The sequence below is a fragment of the Dipodomys ordii genome, unplaced genomic scaffold (genome assembly GCF_000151885.1).
Source record: "Dipodomys ordii isolate 6190 unplaced genomic scaffold, Dord_2.0 Scaffold45, whole genome shotgun sequence".
In the NCBI taxonomy this organism is placed as follows: Eukaryota; Metazoa; Chordata; class Mammalia; order Rodentia; family Heteromyidae; genus Dipodomys; species Dipodomys ordii.
In genome coordinates, this window is record NW_012267261.1 from 10,538,009 (window position 1) to 10,558,839 (window position 20,831).

At 38.7% G+C, this 20,831-nt stretch overlaps 1 protein-coding gene across 1 annotated transcript in view; it reads left to right on the plus strand.

Moving 5' to 3' along the window:
* Positions 1-20,831, plus strand: part of Hacd2 (3-hydroxyacyl-CoA dehydratase 2) — a 77,971-nt gene that overhangs the window by 2,389 nt on the left and 54,751 nt on the right. Inside the window, exons 2-3 of the mRNA XM_013019459.1 lie at positions 2,075-2,192; positions 13,199-13,217. Of these exons, the coding sequence (XP_012874913.1) occupies positions 2,075-2,192; positions 13,199-13,217 (137 nt within the window). The remainder of the gene's footprint in view (positions 1-2,074; positions 2,193-13,198; positions 13,218-20,831) is intronic.

The following is a 20,831-nucleotide window of genomic DNA, read 5'->3' on the forward strand; positions in this document are numbered from 1 at the left end:
AGCTTGTTTTGGACATGACAACTTGTACTTCTCATTGTTGCATCAGATCCACCTGTTGATCAAATTTTTTAAAAAAAGAAATTTTAGATAAAACTTTTTTCTTAGCAGGGGCACTCATAAGAGAGGGATTTTAACATACATTGGGCAAGGAGAAAGGTTTTTATTCCTTGGAAATGAACATAGGTGGAGAATAGAGTGGCTTTGTAAACCAGACCGAGGATTTGAAATTGAGAGTGTCAAGTAACACTTTTATTTACTGCTAATAAATTATTAGCAGAAAGAACACCTGTCTTTTGCAAACCTTTATTTGATGTTCCTTCTGCTAGTTTTGCTTTATTTTGTTATGCCAGTCCTGGGACTTGAACTCAAGGCCTGGGTGCTCTCCCTGAGCTTTTGTCCTCAACACTAGTGCTCTACCACTTTGAGTCACAGTGCCACTTCCAGTTTTGTTTTGTTTTTTATAGTAAATTAGAGATAAAAGTCACACAGACTTTCCTTTCCAGGCTGTCTTTTAATTGTAATCCTTAGATCTCAGCCTCCTGAGTAGCTAGGATTATAGGTATGAGCCACTGACACCCAGCCTTTATGCTTTTACCAGTAATTGAGATTGCATATATCATTGCCCAATTGATATCATACAGTTAGGTAAATCTGTAATTCTCTTTCAGGAGACATGCCATAATAAACACCGATTTGTTCTGATACGGAATTTAACAAAATTATCAAGGCTAAATTTTTGAAAAGTAACTTGGAGCCGAAATGTAATTTTCACAGCTGTTTTCCCTGAGTACTTGTTGTTTTGTCATTTTTCTAATCAACAGGCCTATTGATTTGTCTTTTCTGAGTAGGTTTGGGAAAATTCAGCTCAAACACTATTCTTTAAAAAGCCAACCCTTTAAAAAAATTTTTTTGCCACCTCTTCCCTTGCTGTCTCCAAGTTTTTCCCTCCCATCCCCACCCACCAAAAAACAACAACAAAAAAAAACCCTTCTATTCTTATTAAATTTTTAATTTTGGAAGGATAGGTTTCAAGTTATGAGTACATGCCAGTGAGATACTTGTAAAAACATCTCTATTGTTTTCAAAGGCCCTATAACTACACAAGCCATTTAAATTTTTTCTTAAACACATTTTTTCCCCTCTGCCTCAGATTTTCTGGCACCTGATTTCTCTGCAAAAGGACTATTTTAGCTTGTTCCTTTTATTTTAGCCTTATTCTGACCACACAAGATAGCCAAAAAGGCAAGTTCCAGATGGGGAGGTATCATGACACTTCTGCCAAGTACTTTCAGTAGGATGCTGTTGGTATAGCATTTCTTTTCTTTATAGCACATAGTCCATGTGTTAGTCATCTGTATAGTACTATAATACCTGAGGCAATCACCTTATAAAAAGGAAAGGTTTGTTTTGGATCACAGATTTAGACGTTGTACTCCAGGAGCAAATTGGTATCATTGCTTTGGGCTTTTGGCAAGGTAACACACATCATAGCCGGAGTGGATAGCAGAGTAAATCTACTCACCTTGAGGCTAGGGAGCAAATGAGAAAAAAGGAAGCACGAGAGACCTACAGTCACCTTTCAGGCCACATTCCCAGTGACGTAAACAACTTCCTACTAGGTCCTACCTATTAAAGGTTCCATTATCTTCCAATAGTGCCACCCTGGGGACCAAGCCTTTAACATGTGGATGTTTGGAACATTTAAGATCTAAACCATAATCTAAGATCATTGGCTCTTTAGGAAGAAGCAGAGCTGCTAAAAAACTAGGTCTGCCACGTCTTTATTTTATTTTTCATTTTATTTTTTTTTGCCAGTCCTGGGACTTGACCTCAGGGCCTGGACACTGTCTCTGAGCTTCTTTTGTTCAAGGCTAGTACTCTACCACTTGAGCCACAGCGTCACTTCCAGCTTTTTCTGTTCATGTGGTACTGAGGAATCAAACCCAGGGCTTATGCATGCTAGGCAAGCACTCTACCACTAAGCCACATTCCCAAACCATGCCACATCTTTTTATTACCTTAAATTCTACCTACTTTTTCTCCCCCTCCTGATTACTCTTTTCTCTTTCACTAGGTGGCTGGTTATAGCCGTTGGTCTGGTCAGAGCATACCTGGCTAAGGGGAGCTATCATAGCCTTTATTATTCAATTGAGAAACCTTTGAAATTCTTTCAAACTGGAGCCTTACTGGAGGTAGGTTTGAGATTTGTTACTTACTTCAAGTGTCATAAAGTAGAAATTATATGAGAGTAGCAATATATGTTGCATTTACTTTTAAGTTTTCACATTTTGTCTTTTAGAACATTGTATTGATATTCCAGTTATCTTTTTGATAACTTACCTTTTAAGATAAGATAAAAATCCCATTTAACTTGTATACTTGGGATGTATTTTATATTCCGCTTTCCTAGGAAACCAAATGATATAGGCTTATTAAGATTTTTATACATTCTAGTAACACCCTAGGGAAACGTTGACAAACATACTTTGAAGGTTTATGTAATGGTAACAGAGTAGTTGGTGGGCATAGCGTATGAGAAGTAATAGTAAAGCCTGTAGAACCTATCTAAAGGTCTCCAAATTAAAAAAACAACAGAAGTTGTAAAGGGCAACGTTAATGTCAGAAAACTCAGAGATTTCCAGGGTCTCTTTAATAGAAACAGTGAAATTGGTGGTTATAAATGTACTTAGCCTGGCTTAGTGGTAGAGTGCTTCCCTAGCATGCATGAAGCCCTGGATTCAATTCCTTAGTACCACATAAACAGAAAAAAGCCAGAAGTGGTGCTGTGGCTCAAGTGGTAGAGTGCTAGCCTTGAGCAAAAGAAGCTCAGAGACAGAGCCCAGGCCCTGAGTTGAAGCCCCAAGACTGGCAAGAAATAAAAATAAAATAATAATAAAAAACGTACTTATTCTGATCTGCTTCCTAGAATAAGTTAGGTTTCAAATTATTGTGAGAAAAAAAAGGAATGTTTTCTACATTGAGATTTGTTTCCATACAAGATAAAAGGAACCAACTGAGGATTGATAACCAACTGAGGATTGCTATCTCCTGTGTTTCTGTTCCATGTCTGCTAGTTTCCATTTCTCTTTGAGTGTTGCTCTTAGGCTCCTCTACTGCAGTTGGCATTCATATGGTGGAAAGCAGAGAAGGTGGTTTTTCTTAGGGTCTGTGTCACAGTTGTAGGGAATGTTCATGGTTGGCCCTATTTATACTTATTTCACCACTCTTGCCATTGATGTAAGGCACTTGATTAGTCCTTCTGGCCAAGGAACTATAGATTGTGTTATCCCTATTTCCAAAATTGGGATATTTTGGAGTCTATAAAATCAATAGCCACTATAATTCATTGTCATGGAAAGCTTTTAGGTTGTAGGGAAGATCTGTTACATCATCAATTTCATTTCGCTTAACTTCCAGGACAAGTCCATCATGACATTTATGTGAAAAGGCAATTCTACAGCCTGAGCCTGTGGCAGATAATGAATGAGATTGTAGTTCTTTCTATTAAGAGTGGCTAGTCAAAAACAGAATCTTGTTCCCAGTTCTGCATTCGAAGTGAAGGCCTAAGTAGGCTAGCTTGAATTAGGTTTAAATTCCTGGACCAATCACCTGTAGACAGCAACAGAATCACACTAACAATACAGAAGGGGGAAAAGGCACTAGGTAAAAAGGCCAAGAACTATTCACCAAAACACTCATGCACAATAAAATGAAGATTATAGTGTATAATATTTGTTTTACTTATTTAAATTGCATCTTCCTATGTTGTCCAGTCTGGTCTCAAGTTCCTGGATTTAAGGAACGTTCTTCCTTCAGTCTTGAGTATCTGGGGCTCCAGATGCATACCAGCATGCCCAGCTGTGATATGATTTATAAGTGGACTTAAGTAAAATGTTGCTAATCAGTGTTCTGGGCCAAGAAATCAGTGTGTAAATAATGTTTCTTGAATTGAAACTTAAGTAATTCTAAGAGTTAATGTGAAAGAAAGCAGACACAAGTCACACAGTGCATAATTCCATTTATATGAAGTGTCCAGAATAGACAAATCCACACAGAAGGAAAGTAGGTAGCTGGGCTCAAGTGCTAGCCTTGAGCGGAGGAGCTCAGGACAGCACCCAGGCCTTGAGTTCAAGCCCCATGACTGATGAAAAAGAAAAAGAAGGTAGATAATGAGGAAGAGGGGATGAGGAGTGACTGCCAATGGGCCTGGGGTTCTTTTTAAAAGGATTACACACTCCTATGAAGTACCTAAAGCCACTGAATACTTTGAAAGGGTAAATTTATGGAATATAAATTTTATGTTTTTTAAAAATGCTATTCCTCTTTAATGAGCAATAGTTGAGTTTTCATTTTTTAAAATCCATGATACTCATTAATAAGGCAGATGGTTTTTGTAGCTTTATTTAATAGAATAGGTTGAGTTCATTATGGCAGCTTAAAATGATTTCTTGTTTCTAAATGTCTTTGGTTAACATAAGACTAAATTTAACAAAGACACTTTAAATGTGTACAATTGTTATACCTCCTGATTAAGAGTGAGGATTCAAATGGGTCAAGATTGCTCTACAAAGACCTCAACAGGTATTGAGGCTGTTACAGACTGTCTTCCACCAGTGTATATTGCTGTGTACATTGTCTATCTGCCACTGTCCTGGTAATGCCTAGTGGACCACAGAACTCTCTCTCCTTCCTATTCCCTTCTTCTGGAAAGAAAATTAACAAAGGCCACATGGCCTTGTTAGATTATTTATTCCAAAAATTCCTTTTGAGTAAACAAATCTTAAAAAGAGTTATCTGAAAAGCTAGCAGAACAAGTCATAGTAGAGATAGCTATCACAAACTAGATGGACAACAAATCCCAGGAAAGCCTGCTTCAGAAATAGTGTGAGAACCAGAGAGAGGAACTTGAGGAACTTGAGTATAATTAATGAGTGTCACAACATTAGATGGGAAGAACTTGTGGGAAACAGGAATCCACCCACACAGGCCTCATTGCTTGACAACTTGAAGCAAATAGAAGCAAAATGAGATGGTGTTCAAAGAGGCGAAAAGGCTAATGATTATATAATGGAGATGTACTGAAATTAAGAAAGGAAAAAAAAAAACCAAAACAGTGGCAGTGTAAGTCAGCAAAGAGGCCAGTAGTGCACAAAAATGGGTGAACCTGAAAATTCAGGAAGCCAAGTGTTCCCAGTTATAGATTATCTTGGGGGAAAAAAAGATGACAAAGCATAAGCTATTGGAAATGTTTAGAGTTCACTTTTTTTTTTTTTTGTCTGTCATGGGGCTTGAACTCTGGGCCTGGGCGCTGTCCTGAGCTCTTCGGCTCAAGGTCAGCACTCTACCACTTGAGCCACAGCGCTACTTCCGGTTTTCTGGTAGTTTATGGGAGATAAGAGAGAGCCTCGTGGACTTTCCTGCCTGGGCTGGCTTTGACCCACCATCCTCAGATCTCAGCCTTCTGGGTAGCAAGGATTACAGGCGTGAGCCACCTGGCACCCAGCCACCATTTGTAATATATAAAAAATATGAAACTTGGATGCCCATTATGAAATTGGGAACGCCTAGCACAACAGAGTTTCTATGTGTTGATGGAGTAGGTTGATTGTCCTACCAACAGGAAAACAAAATATATAGAAGTAACAAAACTTAGCCAGGCATCCATGGCTCATATAATCCTAGCTACTCAGGGGGCTAAAATGTAGAGGATTAAAATTCAAAGCTAGCCTAGGCATAAAGGTCCTTGAGACTCTATCTCTAATTAACTAGCAAAAATCTTGGCTGAAGGTCTGTCTCACGTCGTAACAAACATGAGGCCCTAGTACCAGCACAAAATCAAAAAAAAAGGAAAGAAGGGAGAAAGAGAAGGAAGAAAAGAATGAGTAATGATTAAATTAATGATTAAATTAATTAACAATAATGATTAAATTAATAATAAGCAATAGAACTAAGGTATCTGTAAAATTTACTAAGGGGCAGTCCTATCTATTCAGGAGGCTAGGATCTAGAGGACCACCATTCAAGACCAGTCCTGGCAGAAAAGTCCTCAAGACTCTTCAAAATAACTAGCAAAAAGCAGGGCTAGAGATATGGCTCAATTGGTAGATCACCAACCGAGCAAGCAGGCTGAATAAAGTATAAGGCACTGAACTCAAATCCCAGTGTTCTCACATAAAAAAATGAACCTGGCTGGGGAGACGGGAGTGAGAGAAAAAAAATGAACATAAGGATGTGTGTATAAATTGTAGAACTTCCTATAACTTGGCCTTCATATAACATTTATTAGTAAGGCTAAACTGGAGGACATTCTTCAGTGTTTGAGCCAAATGGATTTGCTACCTGAATTCCAGAATTAAGACTCGCCGCCGCCCACACTTGTCCAGGTGTCAGCAGCCAGAATGGTGTGGAAAGAACTGAGAACTTGGGAGTCTTTTAGAAACCATAGGATGAGGCTGAATTCACTATATTTATACTTCCCAGGTTTACCACTACTAGGATGAATCATTCCTGAGATAAAGACATTGAAGGTAGAGAGACCAATGATATTTGATAGACTTCCTCCTCATAGACATCAGAGGAGTTGAAGATATTTTCTTCTAATAATAACTCAGTATCATGTATATTCATTGAAGAAAAACATAGATAAACATAAAGAAAGAAACGTGTATTAGTCATAATACACTGCAGAGATAGCTACTGTAATGTTTTGATGTGTATTCAAGCTGGTAGTGTAGTTCAGTTGGTAGTGTCTAGCATGTATAAGGCCATGGTTTTGATACTTACCACTAGAATGATGTCTAACATGAATCAAATGTTATTAACTGTAACTCAAATTAATAATGGACCCCAGTACAGTAAGAACAAATGTAGTAAGACTTACCATATGAAGTTGCCAGCTCAGAGATTTTTTTTTTTTGTTGGTCATGCAGGGCTTGACCTCAAGACCTGGGCACTGCCCCTGAGTTCTTTCACTCAAGTTTAGCATTCTATCACTTTGAGCCAGAGCACCACTTCCAGCCAGTTTTCTGGTGGTTGATTGGAGATAATCTCACAGACTTTCCTGTCCAGGATGGCTTTGAACCTTGATCAGGATATCTCAGCCTCCTGAGGAGCTAGGATTACAGGCGTGAGCACTGGCACCCAGCTTAGCTCAGAGATTTTTATATTGTCTGGAAATTCTTCCTATCTTTTTTTTTGTTTTTGCCAGTCCTGGGGCTTGAACTCAGGACCTGGGTACTCTCCCTGAGCTTCTTTTGCTCAAGGCTAGTGCCACTTCTGGCTTTTTCTGTTTATGTGGTACTAAGGAATTGAACACAGGGCTTCGTGCATGCTAGGCAAGCACTCTACCACCAAGCCACATTTCCAGCCCTCAATTCTTAACTATTCTTTTAACTAGAGTCTTACAACAACTGTGTTTTCTCTGTGACTCCTCTACTTTTAGACAGTAGACAACCACTGATCCAATAGTACCTACTTTTCCTAAATTGGTGATCAGATTGGTTTTCTCTCATCTATGTGGAATTTAAAATTGAAAAACCGAGATGGGCAATCAGTGTAGCTACTTAAATTCATGAACTATAGTGAAACCTCCAAAGCTGCTTGGCTTCCATTATGACTTAGGCATCCTTAAAATACTTGCAGAATTCTTTTTTGCTGGATTGTTTTATTTAGTTGTCATTTTTAACTTAGATCAAAACTGAAATTTAAAAAATTAAAAAATTGTTGGTTACTTGCAAAAAGTGTGTTTTTATTAACATATATTTGTTGCATAAGAAGAGTTTCATTATAACATTTAGATCTATATATGATGCATACAATTTACTCCAGTCAGACTCACTTCTTCCTTGCTCTCTAATTCCCCCCCCCCCCCGTTTTTTTTTTTCCGTAGCTGTGGACCAAACTTAGGGCCTTGCACTTGCCAGGCAAATGCTCTTCCATGAGCTAAATCCCCAGCCCTATTCCCTTCTTCTTAAGGCAGTTTCAACAAATTTTATTGTTCTGCTTTCATACATTTGTGTGAAATATTTTGAACATATTCACCCTATTTATCATCTCTACCCTACCCTTACCCACCAGTACTTTTACCCCGTAATAGACCATCTTCCTATCATTCATTTTCAAAACTAATTTCTTTATTGGTTTGGGAAGGGGAAGGGGATTGAAGGAGAATGACAAAAGGCGAGTCTCTAATCAAGATACATTTTTTTTTTTTTTGGTCCAGTCGTGGGGCCTGAACTCTGGACCTGGACGCTGTCCTCAGCTCTTCAGCTCAAGGCTAGCACTCTACCACTGAGGCACAGCGCCACTTCGGGCTTTTTTTCTTTTTGCTTATGTGGTGCTAAGGAATCGAACCCAGGGCCTCAGGCATGCAAGGCAGGCACTGTACCACTGAGCCATCTTCCCAGCCCAAGATACATTTTTGAATATATGAACACATCAAAATGAAACTCCCTTATACAGCTAATTGATAGTAACAAAAATAAATAATTTCTTTAGCTCAAAATACATTTGAAATTGAAATAACACTTTAAAATCGGTACAGTATTCAATAGGTAAAAAATGGAAAGGCTCAGGAAAAGAAAGGGTTACATGTTGTTGTTGTTGTTGTTTGTTGCCAGTCCTGGGGCTTGTTCTTTGAATGTCACTGCCTTGTCCTACCCTTCAGATGGAAAAGATTACTTTTTTTTTTTAACAGTAGTACTGGGATTTGTACTTATGACCTTATTCTTGCCAGGCTAGCACTCAATCACTTGAGCCATGTGCCTTAACCCTGTTTTTACTTATTTTTGCAATACTGAGGATCAAACCCAAGGCCATGCATGTGCTAGAGAACTGCTCTTTGGGGCTTGAACTCAGAGCCTGGGCACTCTCCCTGAACTTCTTTTGCTCAAAGCTAGCATTCTATCCCTTGAACCACAGCTCCACTTCCAGCTGTTTGGATAGTTTATTTTGGAGATTAGGATCTCATGGACTTTCCTTCCAAGCTAGCTTTAAACCATGATCCTTAGATCTCAGCCTTCTGAGTAGCTAGGATTACAGTCATGATGACCAGTACCTAACTGAGAACTGCTTACATTAGTTGGATTAAGTCTGCCCACATAAATAATCTCTGTACCTTAAAATTAGTTGACGAGATTTTTTTCTTCAGATTCCCTGTGCTACAGTACCTAAATCAGTGTTTGAATAGCCAAAAAACAGTGATGTTTAGGGGATTGTTTTTAGATTTCTGTTGTTTGTATAGAGAGAAGCTTAAGTGAAATGAAGATAGTGTCTTGGAATAATTTATTCACTGTGTATGTTCTGTTCTTTTGGAAGTACTAGAGCATTTCCTGCTAGTATACTTAGTTGAAAGGGAGCCTACTGGTTTAGTGTTAGTACTGCAAAAGTAATGAGACTGATGGAAAATATGTATTGAGAGAGTTGAAATTCTTGCTCACTTCAGTTATTAAATTAGTGGGAAGGTTTGAAAAGTGAGAATCTCAGATTTCTTTAATATAGACAGCTCTAATATCATTTTGTGTGTATGTATGTTAAAAAATCTTGATCGTAAAAAAAATATAAAAAAAATCTTGATCGTGAAATTGTTTTATTTTAAGCTAGCTGTGACTTTTCATTTTATCCTAAGTTACTCCCAGTTTATTACAAAATTGCTTTTAAAAAATCTGACCTCCAAGGTCTTTTTACAGAGTAGGCACTGGTTTTATTCCTCAACAGAATTTAAAGAGAGAGGATGTGTTTTCTGATATAGTTTCAATTTACTCTAATCCATGGCATAAGCTAAGAGATTATTTTGACATCATGCTTTATACATAAACAAGAGCTAACTCATTTGAGATAATAATATACTGCTTCAGCTTCTCTACTTTGTTAACATTTCGATTATTATATCTTAATACTGTTTTTCTAGTGTTAATTTGTACTTCTGCTCTTTAATTCTCCTATACTTAGAGTTTTTCCTGGTCATTTTATTTTTAAATCCAAGCTTATTTATTGTAAGTTTGTATGCTTGGCTGCATGGCTATCATTAGATCTCTAGACATTTACATATTGAAATACACATGAGCTGAGGGCATGGTTCAAGTGAAATACACATGACTATGTATGTGTATATGTGTATAACATACATTTGGCAGTATGAATTTATGTGTCTGTGTGTGTGTAAATGTATATCATAGGTGTATGGGACATTGGGTAGAACTGGAGTTTGAACTCAGGGATTTGCTCTTCTTCTTGAGTCACTTTTTGCTGTTTCATTTGGACATGGAGCCTAGAGACCTGTACTGCCTGTGCTGGCCTGGAAACCACAGTCCTTCAGATTCTAGCCTTTTAAATAGCCAAGATTATTAGCTTGAGGTACTGGCACTTGGATGGAATACATGTTTTTCTAAATAAATTTCTTTTTTTCTTTCTGTGCATGTAGTTTTTGTTGTTGTTCTAGTTGTTTTGTTTTGTGCCAGTATTGGAGCTTGAACTTGGAGGCTCATGTTCTTGCTCAGCCTTTTCTGTTCATGCTGGTGCTCTATGAATTTAGCTACATCTCCAGTTTTGGGTTTTTTGCTGGTTAATTGGAGATGAGAATGTTACGGATTTCTCTGCCTAGGCTGACTTCAAACTGTGGTCATAGGATCTTAGTTAGCCTCCTGAGTAGGTAGAATTACAAAAGTAAGTCACTTTTGCCCAGCTTTCTTTTTATTTCTTTTAAAATGAGGACTTTTTTTTAATGTGCAGATAAGTCATATCATCTGTGATTGTTATCTTCCTCTTGTAAAGGAGGCCTTATAAAATATGTGTGATTAAAAAGGGTGGTTCAGTCTAAGAAAAGATCTAGTCTTCTATATGCAAAGGAAATATGATAGCCCTGAATAATACCATTCCTTTCTCCTCCTGGATAGTCTTTTTTTTGGGGGAGGGGGTCCAGTCGTGGGGCCTGAACTCTGGGCCTGGGCACTGTCCCTCAGCTCTTCAGCTCAATGCTAGTGCTCTACCACTTGAGCCACAGTGCCACTTCTGGCTTTTTTTTCCCTTTTTGCTTCTGTGGTGCTGAGGAATCGAACCCAGGGCCTCAGGCATGCAAGCAAGGGCTCTACCACTGAGCCACCTTCCCAGCCCCCTCCTGGATAGTCTTATTGTGGCAGGCAGCCAGATCCTGTCACCTACATGAACACAACAGGCACTGCCTATGTCTTATCTCATAGCATGTTTTCACTCTAGACATTCATTTCTCATTTTAATCTAGATACATCTTTTTGTTTTCCTCAGCTTTGTAACTAGAGGTTCAGCTTATCTTTTCAATATTAAGTCGCATTTAAGGTTTATAATACTACCTTCTTTTGAGAAAGATTTTGTGGTTTGTCGTATGGAAAGGCTTCTGTTCTTTTCTCAGTTATCAGCAAATTTGTATAGCTTGCTTTTTAATTCAGGCCCTTTCCCCTCTGCCCCTGACAAGAAAAAAAACAACCCAAAACCTAGTGAAGTATAGTTTTTTAATAGTCTTATCCGTAATGTTTTAGATGAATTTTGCTGAGCTCTGGCCTCTGTAGGTATCTCATAATTGATATATAGTGAAATAATATAACAGAAAAAATAGAGATGGCTGTAGTGGTTCATACCTGTAATCGCAGCTGCTTAAGAGGCAGAGATCTGGAGATGAAAGCTTTGAGGCCAGCCTGAGAAAAAAGTTAACAATACCCTATCTCAACAATAAGGAAGACATGATGGTATGTATTTAAAACCCAACTGTGGGGCTTATAATGTGGCTTAGTGGTAGAGTGCTTGTCTAACATTCATGAAGCCCTGGGTTCAATTCCTCAGTACCACATAAACAGAAAAAGCCAGAAGTGGTGCTGTGGCTCAAGTGGTAGAGTATTAGCCTTGAGCAGAAGATGTTTAGGGACAGTGCCTAGGCCCTGAGCTTAAGCCCCAGGCTTTAAAAAAAAAAACAACCAAAAACCCAACTTATGTGGGATGAATAGGTAGGAGAATTGCATTCTCTGGGCAAAACATGAAACTATACCTAAAAAATAACCTAGAGAGAGAGAGAGAAAATATAAAACAAAACCAAGGTTCTGGGTCTTGGCCATTATTTCCTATCTTAGTCACAACCCAGAACCTACCTTCTCTGAGTCTTGGTTATTTTCATCTGAATGTAGAGATGTCTGTCAAATAGTATAGTAACTACTGAAGAAGTTCATAGAAATTCTGAAAGCTTTGAAGTAGTATCTGAAAAGCTTTGGTTATTAAATCAGTTTTGTAGATGGATTTGAATGAACATGTATATATATAAATATATACATATATGTGTATATAGGTGGTATATATACACATTTACATATATTCTATAAATATATAAATATATACACACATGTACTACTATTACCAGGGCTATACTAACGCTGTAAATTGAAAAGTGATTTAGAAGAACCTAATTGGCCATTTGAGAAACTTGAGATAGGGTGGAAATGGACACTTACTAAAGGCACTGTAAGTAAGAAACAGAGAAGACAGCAGCAGCAGCAGGACTTGGAAACCACTTAGAATGAGGATGAAAAATGTAACCCAAATCGTTTGGGAGCTATTTGGGTGATCACAGGCAGAGCTTACAAAGAACAATGGATGTACTTCCCATCAAAGCCATATGAGCTGCTCCTGGTGCAGTAGATGGATAGTTCTAAAGCAGTTTAGAATGTAGGCCTAGAGCTTGAAAAATGCAGGTTTGGAACTGGATCCGAAAATACTCAGAAGTAGGAATATTGAATGAGGCATGGCGAGGACTGAAAGTAGAGCCTTATAAAATGAATGTGTACATTGAAGGGCTAACAAAGGCTCTTCTGACCACATATTGCACAGTCTGTGACAGTTCTATGGAGAATGAGACACTGGAGATCTCATAGCCTTATCGCTCTTGTGAGATTTTTGTGTTACAAAAGAGATATTTAACCTCTGATAAACCCCGGAGTAAAGATTAAGTCTCCCTTAGGATATCTTCTGAAGATGCACAAACTAAAAGTGAGCAAACAAATGTACTAAGAATTTACATTTTGTTCAATATTCTATAGCCAAGTTTAACAATGGAATGTTTTGTTTTTCATATTTAGCATTGTGGGCAGACACTGTTCAATTCTTATTGAAAGAAGTTTATATGAAATGAACGTATAATGCTGATCCTTACTAATTTTTCCCTCCCTTTTTTCCTCTCTAGATTTTATATTGTGCTATAGGTAAGTATGAAACTTTCCCCTGTTATATATGGTGAATTGTGCCTTAAAAAATTATACACAGTGAATTGTGCCTCTGTTTTTAAGTCATAGATGATTGGCTTACTTTGATTTGTTAATGAATATCATAAACCATTTAATCATATATAACATTTCTCAAATTGAAACGGCTTTTATTTTGTAAAAGCATGGTACTATTGTTATCACTGTCACAGGTTTTTCCTCTTAGAATTTAAGAGAAATATTTTCCCCCTTCTTAGTACAAAGGCATTACAGAAATATTTATAGAAGTATGGCTTGGGTCCAGGTGCTTGGAAGGCCCTCTCGTATGATCACTTAAAGGATACATTCTCTGCTAATCCTTAAAATGGGAGCACTGTGTATATTGCCTTCCTCTTGACTATTATATGGATATGAAAGTATAAGGGTCTGTAATGCTAAGGTAAGGGATTCTACTAAAAACATACATTGTATAAATTGTATCTTTCTTTTTGTGTGTGGGTGGGAGAGGACATTGTATTCTGCCCTGAAACTGAGGCATAGCTTCTAGAATAGGAGAGGTAGACTTGTAGACTTTTCTTGTTAGATTAAAACCATTTTAGAAAGTTAGCAGACCCTATAGAGCAAGCTCGTAGCACTTGCCATGCATTCTGGGTCTGTCAGGATATGAAGTTGATGCTCATTCATAAGTACCTGAAGTCTGAAAACTTGAGAACTATGAGTTCAAAGTCTTATGGCCGTAATTATTTTAGCTCACATCTAAAGTGTACACTTACTGTATTCAGGACATTGACCTTGACACTGGTAACTTAAAGATGAAGAGCCTTACAGATGAGAAGGACACACAGGTAGAGACTGTCCATTGTGATACCTAGTCCCACAGCTGTTTAGGGAGACTGTACCTCTGCTGTTTCCCACCTCTTATCTGGGGTTTGGGAGTGGAGTTTAGGGACCCCTCACAAGGGAGTTGGGGGTAGGGGGAGACCATAGCTATTGTTAGATTCTCAGAAAATGTGAGATTTTCCCCAAAGGCTTTTAAAAAACTGCTTTAGAACCTCTGAAAGATGTATTTGAAAAGAACTTGTGCTCACCTGCCGTATTATCTGCCTGACTGATTGCATTCTATGACAAATGGATTTGGGTATGTACAGTCTTGATACACATTTCCTTTTTAGCCTTTATTTGCAATTTTGAGATGAAAATTTTTATCCTTCTTAGGTTTAAAAGATTTTAGGCATAAGCTAATATATTGGGAGATATATTTGGCAGAGGAGAGTTCCTGGAACCAACTTAGGTCTTTCCCATGTGACTGGACCAAATATCCCATTCTTCTCCATTCTCTTAACCTTCAGCTACCCTTCTATAAAAGCTCTTTGATGCATACTTTCTAAGTATTTTAGTCCATATAGACTGCTATAATGAAGTATAGTAAAGTACTGCCTTTGATGACTTGTCTTTGACTGTTAGCACTGTATTGTAGGGTAAAGCTCTATGCATTTAGTAGAAACTGCTCTTTCCCAGGCTTGTGATACACAATATAGGACTCTTAGAATGCTGATCAGTGGTACTGAACTGCAGCTCCCAACCAGCAATGTGATCATGAGGGGAAACAGTTGATGCTCTATCTGTGTTTCTGCTAAGCTAATATTTGTGCAATTATTAGCACAGGATATTTTCTTTCTAGCCTGGGCTTACTGGGCCATAACCCATTATAAGTGAAGAAGCATCTTTCCATAAAATAGATGGCTTGAAACATGTATTACTCACAATTCTGGAGGCTGGGAATTCCAAGATTAAGGCTCTGGCAGATTGTCTGGACAATTTCTTCTTTTTGTGTCCTCATGGGGTCCCTACAGGTCAAAAGAGTGCTCTTGGTCCTCTTCTGATAAAGGATACTATAAATTGGAAATTGATTTAGAAGAACCTAATTGGCCATTTGAGAAACTTGAGATAGGGTGGAAAGGGACACTTACTGAAGGCACTGTAAGTAAGAAACAGAGAAGACAGCAGCAGCAGCAGGACTTGGAAACCACTTAGAATGAGGATGAGAGATTTAACCCAAATTGTCTGGGAGCTATTTGGGTGATCACAGGCAGAGTTTACAAAGAACAATGGATGTACTTACCACCAAAGCCATGTTTGAGCTGTTCCTGCTGTGAGAGCACTAATTACATGATGATTGTCCTGTTGACCTGATCATCTCCTAAAGACCTTACCATATTGTATTGGGAATTAGGTTTCAGCATATTAAATTAGTGGTGGATACAAGCATTCAGACCATAGCACTTAAGTCTGTGAACTATGATGTTAGTTAATATTTAATTGTTTTAACACCCTCAATCTCTTTATCTGTCTTAGAGTAGTCTTGATACTGCTTCATAAAATTTTGTTCATTCACTGAAAAATAACCATTGACTTCCTGGATCCCAGCCACTGTTGGGCACACAGGGTGAGTGGTAAGCAGTCATAGACTTCTGTTCAGGAAACCCACTTCAAATGGACACCCCCTGCTGCCTCTGGCAGGGTGTATCCAACACTAGCATCCATTTCACACTCTGGCTGGCTTGTCCACAGTTTCCTTCCTCCACCAGACTGAGAGCTTCTCAGAGGAAGATTCAGTTGGACTCATCTCTGCATGCTCATGGCCTTGCAGGGTACCTGACACAGAGATTTGTAGAAAATCCTGTTTCCTCAAGGATTTGTTCTGACAACAAGTCTCCTGCATCATCACCCTCTGCTATCCTTTTCATTTTGTCTCTCAGCTCACAGAATGTCCAAAGCTCTTTATCTTAGCAATAGTGCTGATCCTATCCTTTGAACTTACATTCCTTCCTCCAAATATATACTCTGTCCCTTTTACTAGGCTTATGATAGACTCTTTCTACTTCCTCACTACCAGTAGTTGAGCATCTGTCTCCCTTGCCTTATGCTGAATTCTTGAGGACACATTTGGAACATACTGAGTTTCTCAGCTCCGCTGGGTCCCACTGAACTCCTTCCTTGATTTCCTGCTCCTTCAGCTTCCATCATGCTAAGCTCTCCCAGTTTTTCTTGACCTCTCCAGTTCTTTTCTTTTATCCCTAGGTGATTTATTTTTGTCATGTGTATTCCCAGGTTCTTGTCTCGGTTTATTCCTCTTCTGACTTGAGCATGCCTTCCATGGGCAATCTCATCCCTTTGCATGTATGAGATACTCAAAATACTTGGTCCTCAAATTCCAAGCCACACCTGCACTCACATCCCACATTTGCCAATTGACCTTGTGGTCACTGCTGTACCTGCTTCTCTTCATAGCCCTCTCTCCCAGACCTGCTCTCTGTTCTCTTTGTCAGAGGTACCATTAGAAACAGCCTTTCAGTCACTAAGCCTTCTTACCTTCACTTAAACAGCCAGGCCATCATCAGATTTTGTCAGTTTTATTCCCTAAATATTTCTCAAGATTGCCTGTTTCTCATCCCTGTTGAAGACCTCAGTGTGTCTCATCTGGACCCCCCATATGGATCTTCTTGCATTAACAGTAAGAGCCACCAGTTTTGAGTGCTTACTATATTCTAGTACTTTATATTATTTTATTTCTCATTTTAAAAGTGACAAGACTACTAGAATCTGGTGGCTCACACCTATAATCCTAGTTACCCAGAAGGCTGAGATCTGGAGATTATCACCATTCAAAGCCAGCCAGGCAGAAAGCCCATGAGATTCTGTCTTCAAAATAAGCAGCAAAAAGCTGAACTGGAAGCAGAGCTCATGTAGTCTGAGTGAGCAAGAGGCCCTCATTAAAACCCCAATGTCCTTTATAAAAGACAGTCCTGATGAGCTTACTTCCCTACATAAAACCCTTCACTAGTTTTGTCTGCACTCAAGCTTTGCTTTCAGTCTGGACTTGTATAATACTCAGCCATTGGCTAACTCTTTGCTCCTCTTTTTCCAGTACACTTCCATGAGCAATCTCTTCCTACCACCCGTGTCTGGGTTAGGTACTGCCCCTCACTTGCCTGTGAAAACCCAAGTCTCGTGCTTTTATTGCACTTGTCATATTGTATTATGTATATAGTCTGTCCCCACCAATATCCCGAATGTTTGAGAAGGGAGAGGTGTTCCTTACTGACCTATGTCCCAGTACACATACTTAATGGGATCTTGTGAACATATCAACATGATCTTACCCAGTCTTGAATTTGGATTTGAATGTAAAACAAGTTTTTTATTTCCAAACAGTATTTTCCTTTTTTAAAAAATGGTAGCAATAATAGGCTGTTTTTAACTTTAAAGGCATTGCTTCATTTTTTTTTACTCATAAATTATTTTTCAAATGCTTTTCCTGTAACATCCTGAAAGTTTTTACTACAATATCTAGTCTTTTAGAAACTTACTTTAGAACTTTGGGATATTTCATTTTGCTTCTAAACTAAAAAGATATAGCTCAAACAGACTTGGATTATTTGCTAGCTGTGAGGCTCCCAGGAAAAAGTGCAGCTCTTTTACACCTTCATTTCTCTCCATAAAAAGAGGCTAAGTATAGCTATCTTTTAAGGTTATTGGAAAACTGAATGGACCAAACATTTGACACCCATAGTATCTGAAACATGGGTAGGTTGAAGCTATTCTTATTAACTAAAGATTATATAATAGCACAGAAGGTTAAAAGTTTTATTCTACATCTAATATAATATTCAGTATTTACTTTTACATAAATGTAAGTCTAGGTTTATATACATGTAACTTTTATATTCTTAATTTTCTTAAATTGTAACTTCTTTGTTAGCATTTCAGAGCCCAGTTACTCTAGTATGGGTTGGAGTTTCATCTTTTTCATAGTTGTGGTTGTGCAACTTGGAAAAAGTGGCCTAGAGAGACAGAAAGTTCAAATTCCAAATGAGAGGTTTGTCTTGAGGACATGAAGCCTTTTATCCTTGTAAATGAGTTCCCTTGCCTCAGCTTTCTCCGCGTAGATTTTTTTGTCCTCTGTTGAGAATGTAGGGACAGGAATGGATCTTCTCAAATGCCTGGATCTTAGCCCTCAATCTTAGTCTTGCAGTGCTTCATGTTTCCTAAGTGTTTTCCCTTTAGAATGGAGAATTTACCAGAACCCACTGTGAGAAATGTTTTCACAAGACTGTACAGAGGAGCTGTGGGTTTTTCACCTATGTGGAACGTAGTTTTCTTTTTTCTCTGTGTTGTCTTGGAGAGTGGGGAAGAGACATGGGATATGAGGTGGTTCTCAGCTTGTTCTTCCCAAGGTATGGCCTCCCCCTCTCACTGTGGAACTTGTAAGTGGAGGGAGTTGGTAAGATATTAAATTTGCTGGGCATTTGGTAATCCTTCCTGTTGGAAGTTAAAAATGTTGGTGCTCTTTCAATTTGCAGCTCTAGCACAAGTATCTGAATAGGAGGTCAGTCTTTGTCCAGAGGGTAGAATTGTGTATGTTTTAATTTCATAAACACACAGGGACTAGGTCTTTTACCCAAATACCCTGGATTTTTGAGATATTTGTTGCACATTTCCGCATGTACTTTTCTCTCAAATGGATGATAGGATATCTTTTGTTAGATTTCTGGTGGCTGGATATGTAATGCATAATAAAGCCTTTAGCTTTTATTAAGTGCAGTTTCCTGACTCCCAGAATATTAAATGTTAATATTTCCCAAACCAGTTAAATCCTTGAGACAAGATTGACTGAGCCTTCCTCTGATGACTGTTGATCTTTCCTTTTCATTCCACTTTAACAGAGAGAGAAAAGAGGAAAGCTAGTGTTGACACCTGTACCTCCTGGTCCTGACACACAAGGTTTTAGCTCCTGTTCTCTGAATAACTGCTTTTTCATACCTCTATAATTTTGCATGTGCTTTCCTCTGCCTGATCACCCAGCTTTGTTAGTTGTTCACTGCTCAGTGTGAATGTACTGAGATGAAGGGACAGAGGAAAGGTAGCACATGATTATTAGGACACCAAAGCACCTGCATGGTGGCCTTCCCAGGGCTGATGTGTACTACCTTGTACCTAGTGGGCCCTCATCCTGGACAAAACAGACCAGGCACCAGTGGTTCACTCCTGTAATCATAACTATTCAAGAGGCTGAGATCTAAGGTTCCAAGTCTCAAAGCCAGAAGAGTCCTTAGGACTTCAGCTCCAATTAATCAGCAGGACAAAACTAGACTGAAGAATGGCTTGAGTGGTAGAGCACCAGCCATGATCAAATATGCTGAGCAAGAGCACAAGGCCCTAAGCTCAAGCTCAAGCTCAGGCTCGGTACCAGCACAAAACAAAACACAGTCCCTAAGAGCTCTGTACCTGGTTGTCGTTGCAGTTCAGAAGAGGAAGCCACAAAGAGGGTTTTTTCCTGCTGAAACAACTTGGATCATTTGATTTGACTAGACTTGTTTTTAAGATAAAACTTAAGTCAGTCAGGATGACTTAACACCTACTACTCAGCTACTCAGGAGATGGAGACTGAGAGGATCATGGTTCAAGGCTGAACCCAGCAAAAAGTTAACAAGACTACCCCCAGATAAAGCTGGGCATGGTGTATCACACCTGTAATCCAAGCTATACAGGTGACATAAGGGGGATTGTGGAATGCGGCCAGCCATGGACAAAAAAAAGATACTTAAAATATCTCTAGAAGATGCTGCTAATAAGCTTGCTGTTTAGTCCATCAGAAACCAAGTTTTGGCATCCTTTAGAAATCAATCTTTCTTTATTTTCTCCCCCCCCTCCTTCTCTCCTTCTCTCCTCCCCCCTCCCCCTCCCCTTTCCTTTTTTTAAAAAAGTAAACCAGGACTTGAACTGTATATCTGATGCTTGCTTTCACTCATTGGCTGATGCGCTACGATCTGAGCCATACTTCCAACCCCTGAATTCTTTTCATGGTTTCTTTTTACTGGAGTTTTGAACTCAAGGCCTTGCTCTTGCTAGGCAGGCACTCTACTACCTGAGCGATGCCCCCACCCTAGAAATGTTTCTAGGTGTGTGACAAGTCAGGCATAGCCCCACTGGTTTCGTTGTCACTTCTGAAAAATAAGATGTTGAAGAAGATGCTTGATGTTTAATGTTCAGAAATTTCTTGAAACTGATGTCACATCAGAGATGGAGTGGTGACAGCACCTAGGCATACTAGACTTTTCAGTGTACCTGTAAATGAGTATTAAGAGGGTCTCAATTACCCTCTTAGTTCTAGTACCTCCTCCTCCCCTCAATATATTTTGAAAGTCATACCAGAAAGCAAAATTGGTATAGGAGAAAAACAGTTTTCTGTAACACATTAGTATAGTCATCACTAGATGGCACCCTTATATTGGTAAGATTTTCCCCATAGAAGTTACAGATATTAGGACACCCTTTCTAATGGAAGCAGATGTCAAACAAAAGCTGAAACTGAGGAGGCAGCAAGTTAACTAGAGGAATGACGTGAATGCTTTCTCTTTCATGACTTCATTATTAGTATTTAGGTCATAAGAAAAGGAACTTTCTACATTGCCTTGGTGGCTATAGAAAAATTTTAATATATTTTCTAGTTACAAAGTATCTTCAAAATTTAAAAATGAGCTTCATTTCCTTATGAAAAAAGATGCCATTTTCAGAAGTTCTCTACTGAGATGGTTTTGGCAGTCTAAAGTC